The sequence below is a fragment of the Lactuca saligna genome, chromosome 4 (assembly GCF_052625555.1).
Source record: "Lactuca saligna cultivar CGN05327 chromosome 4, ASM5262555v1, whole genome shotgun sequence".
NCBI lineage: Eukaryota > Viridiplantae > Streptophyta > Magnoliopsida > Asterales > Asteraceae > Lactuca > Lactuca saligna.
This window is the reverse complement of record NC_136420.1, coordinates 90,249,761-90,253,362: the sequence shown is the minus strand read 5'-3', so window position 1 is coordinate 90,253,362 and position 3,602 is coordinate 90,249,761. Positions and strand designations below refer to the sequence as shown.

Below are 3,602 nucleotides of genomic sequence, written 5' to 3'. Positions count from 1 at the left end.
TATAGCTACATATTTACCTAGGGTTATTAATTGATTCAGTGAGAGGCTATAATGAAAATAACGTACTTTTTTATTACTTTACACAACATAATTATAAAAGACAAATATGCAACGATGTGACATGATCACCAAAAGATATTCCAACCATAAACAGGTCAGTCGGTTTATTCGGGGTATGGTTATGGTGAGTTCAAAACTTTAAATATATTCCCGTTCAAAATTTAATACACTCACTCACATAAATGTTTTTTGATTTAATATAAAAACGACTTGATAAAAATATAAGAAAGATAGTTCCCTAATCCCTACCTTTCTAGTTTCTACTACCTTACCATTAGTACATGATATTGAACACAATAAAACCACATGTATAATCTAACATTAATTATACATCCAAAATAACAACTCAAACAGAATAAAAGTAACCCGACTCTTTGTATCACAGATAAGAATAATACGAAAACTAATCATAAAATTACAAAAATGTTCACCTCGACTGTGGCCCATTTCTGCCACCTCTACCACCTCTAAACCGCCCACCACCCCTTTGAAACCCCCTTCTTCCTCCACGATTTTGAGAACTTTCACCATTTCCGGCAACAAAAGGAGGCCTTACACCACCATTATTTTCCATTTGAATCCCATTAGCCACCCCAACTCCTTGCTGCTGTACTACAGGCCCAGGAAACATGCCCGGAAACCCCATCGGTGGGCCCACTTGTGGCTGGTTGAAATTATTCTGACCCATACCCACGGGCCATGACCCGAACGCCGGATTTGGCCCAAAATTCGGCTGAAACATTTGACCCGTAGCATTAAACTGTGGATGAAAAGGGGCCATATTCGGCAACCCCAGATTCTGGAAGGGCTGTTGCGTAAAATTCGGTTGCATAAACGGTCCGTTCGGAAAAAAGCCCATGTTTTGCGGCGGAATAGATGGGAACCCGTTCGGCCAAACTCCAAGAGGCGGTCTGGTAAAGTTAGCCGCGTGTGGGCCCTGGGAAAATCCCGACGGCCCACTCGCAGAAGGCTGACCCGGTGAAAAGACCGACGGTCCATTCACCGGGGAAGGTCCGCCTGACGAAAAACCAGGCGGACCACCGGCCGGAGCCTCAGGCTCCGGCCGGTGGTGGTGGTCAACGATATTCCGCTGACCACCACCGCGGTTTCTTGACTTCTTATCCTTTTTCATATTTCCGTTTTTTTGTTCGCTCGATCCCCTTTTTGCCATTTTTATCATTTTCTTGTACTCGGCTTCCTTTTCATCATCGGAGAATTCGAGTTCTTCGGATAATTCTTCATCGTTTTCACCGGAGGCATCGTAACCTTTTTTGTAAAGATTGTTGTTATTCAAAACATAATCTGCAAACTCGGGAACAAAAGATATTGAGCTCCCTAGTTGGATCCCGGTTGGGATATCCGTTTCTGAGTTGAATCGGACAATGTAATACGGGTTTTTTACGGGTCCAAATATTTCATCCACTGCTCCTAATGGTAATCTACTTTCGGTTATCCATAGAATTGAACCCTCACTTAATGGATTATGATTCTCAACGCCTTCCACTACGACTTGTGCACCCATTATCTGTAAAACCCAAACATTTGCTTAACTTATTCAGACAGTTCATTCAGTCCAACAAAAAAGTAAATTGGATAAAAGATTGTGTATCTAATTTAAATAAGGTGAAGTTTTAGCTTACCGATAATACAACTCCAACTGGGAGTGTCTTATGATGGGGTTGAATGGTGACAGTTACTGGAGAGACAGGAGGTAGATCCTGCAATTATAAAAAGCTATAAGAAACAAGAATAGCTCAATAAAACGATAACAAATCATCATGTTAAAAGGACTATATAATGCTGTTTTGTTTGCATGATTTATTTAAGGTGCTCTGTCTTTTGACTTGTTGGACTTGAGAAAAGACTTAAGGTGGTAAGTGTATATGGGTGTTTACTTTTGACTTAATAAAGAAAGAACAACTTAATGGAGAAAGTTAGGTGGCGTTTGGTAGCAGGACAATGGTGGACTGGACTGGAAAGAACTGAACAACAGAGAATGTCTGTCTAACGTTTGGTAAAACTATAAAAGAATAGAACAGGATGTTGAAATTACCATATTGCCCTTGATGGATTAGCAGCTCTATTCTATTGGGTGAGCTGAATGTGTTAATTTTTATACTTAGGGATTTAGATGTAAGAAAAATCAATACTTGTATGCTGGACCTAGATGTAGACAAGCAGGATGAAAGGAAATATAATGCATACATTTATCTTTCAGCATAGCAAATAACATTGGAAAACGAATTTATACAAACAGGTATCAGTTACCTGAACCTCATTCCTTGAACGAATTGGCCCTTTCACAACATCACCATCTTCATCTTCATCCTCAACATCAAAATCTCTTATCTCACCTTCTTCCATTTCCACCTCCCCTTTCACTTTCTTTACCTCTTTCACATCGTCTTCTTCATCGTCACTACTATCTTCTTCTTCATCATCATCATCATCATCACTACTGCTACTAGAAGACGATGAAGATGATGATGAATCATTCTCAGAATCCGAATCCGAATCCGAATCCTCTGACTCTTCCACATCATCAGCACCTTTCTCAACATTATTCTTCACTCCAATCTCATCGTCATTGGTAGTTTCCTCACTACCTGTAACCTCACTACTTGCACCCTCAATCACATCAACACCCGAAGTTAAACGAACTCGACCCATCCCTTCCTGAATCAAATCCCCCAACTCCTCTAATTTCGCAGACTCACAAACCTCTTCTTCTTTCTCTTCCTTAATTTCCAAAGACTTGTCCAAATTGGATTTCTCTTCTGAATTCATAGCTTGAGCCACCGATGAATTTGGATGATCTTCAACCCAATCGTCAAAATTTAAGAGAGAGTCTAAGAAAGTGTCGGGATATTCTTCGAACTCTATAAAAGATTGATCAAGTGAGACGTTGGATTTCTTGAGGCCCGGTGAAACTTCCAGAGGCTCCTGTTCTACTTTGATTTTGGTGTTGCTACGTGCATAACCCATCATCTATGATGAATAAATTTAGGGTTTTGAAGTTACAAGATTTCATGGCGAATTGGCGACAGGTGGTATAAATAGTTTAGGGGTTTTAGGCGTTAGAGAGAAATGCGGGGCGTCTTAAACCCTAGCGTCGGCTAGGTTTTGGAAGAAGGAGGAGAATGATAAAGGTAATCTTTTGAATGTGGCCGAATTTCCGAATATGTCCTCACAAGACACCATGTCACATGAAAACAAATGCAAACACTTTAGGCATAATAATAATAATAATAATAATAATAATAATAATAATACAAAATTTCATAATTGATGTTTAGAAATTTCACATTTTGATTACAACAATAGAGAATGTCGACCACAATGTCTTTATGTTTTCAATTCATTATGTGATTGCTTACCATAACCTTGTCATTTTTACCGTTAGAAGAGAAGTAATTTGATCCTTTCAAATAGCTCATGACATTCATTTATGTAATCGGCTCCCACTTTTATTTTCTATATGTTTCTCCTTTCTTCATTTCTTCTCCAATCGAGTCTTCTAAAAAAAAGTTGAGCTTTGTGTG

General features: G+C 39.1%; 1 protein-coding gene across 1 annotated transcript; it reads right to left on the bottom strand.

Annotated features, from left to right (window-relative positions):
• Positions 1-234: 234 nt before the first annotated feature.
• On the bottom strand, positions 235-3,224 carry LOC145042362 (uncharacterized). The gene is made up of 3 exons (XM_078990758.1): positions 2,329-3,224; positions 1,701-1,778; positions 235-1,585 (listed from the first exon to the last, which is right to left on the bottom strand). The coding sequence occupies exons 1-3, from the start codon at positions 3,046-3,048 to the stop codon at positions 488-490; spliced, it is 1,896 nt and encodes a 631-aa protein (XP_078846884.1). The 5' UTR covers positions 3,049-3,224; the 3' UTR covers positions 235-487.
• Positions 3,225-3,602: the final 378 nt, after the last annotated feature.

Coding starts and splice junctions, on each gene's coding strand:
- LOC145042362 (XM_078990758.1), bottom strand. CDS start 3,048: ATGATGGGTTATGCACGTAGCAACACCAAAATCAAAGTAGAACAGGAG. Junction 1,779..2,328: donor GTTCAAGGAATGAGGTTCAG/GTAACTGATACC, acceptor TTATAATTGCAG/GATCTACCTCCTGTCTCTCC. Junction 1,586..1,700: donor CAGTTGGAGTTGTATTATCG/GTAAGCTAAAAC, acceptor TGGGTTTTACAG/ATAATGGGTGCACAAGTCGT.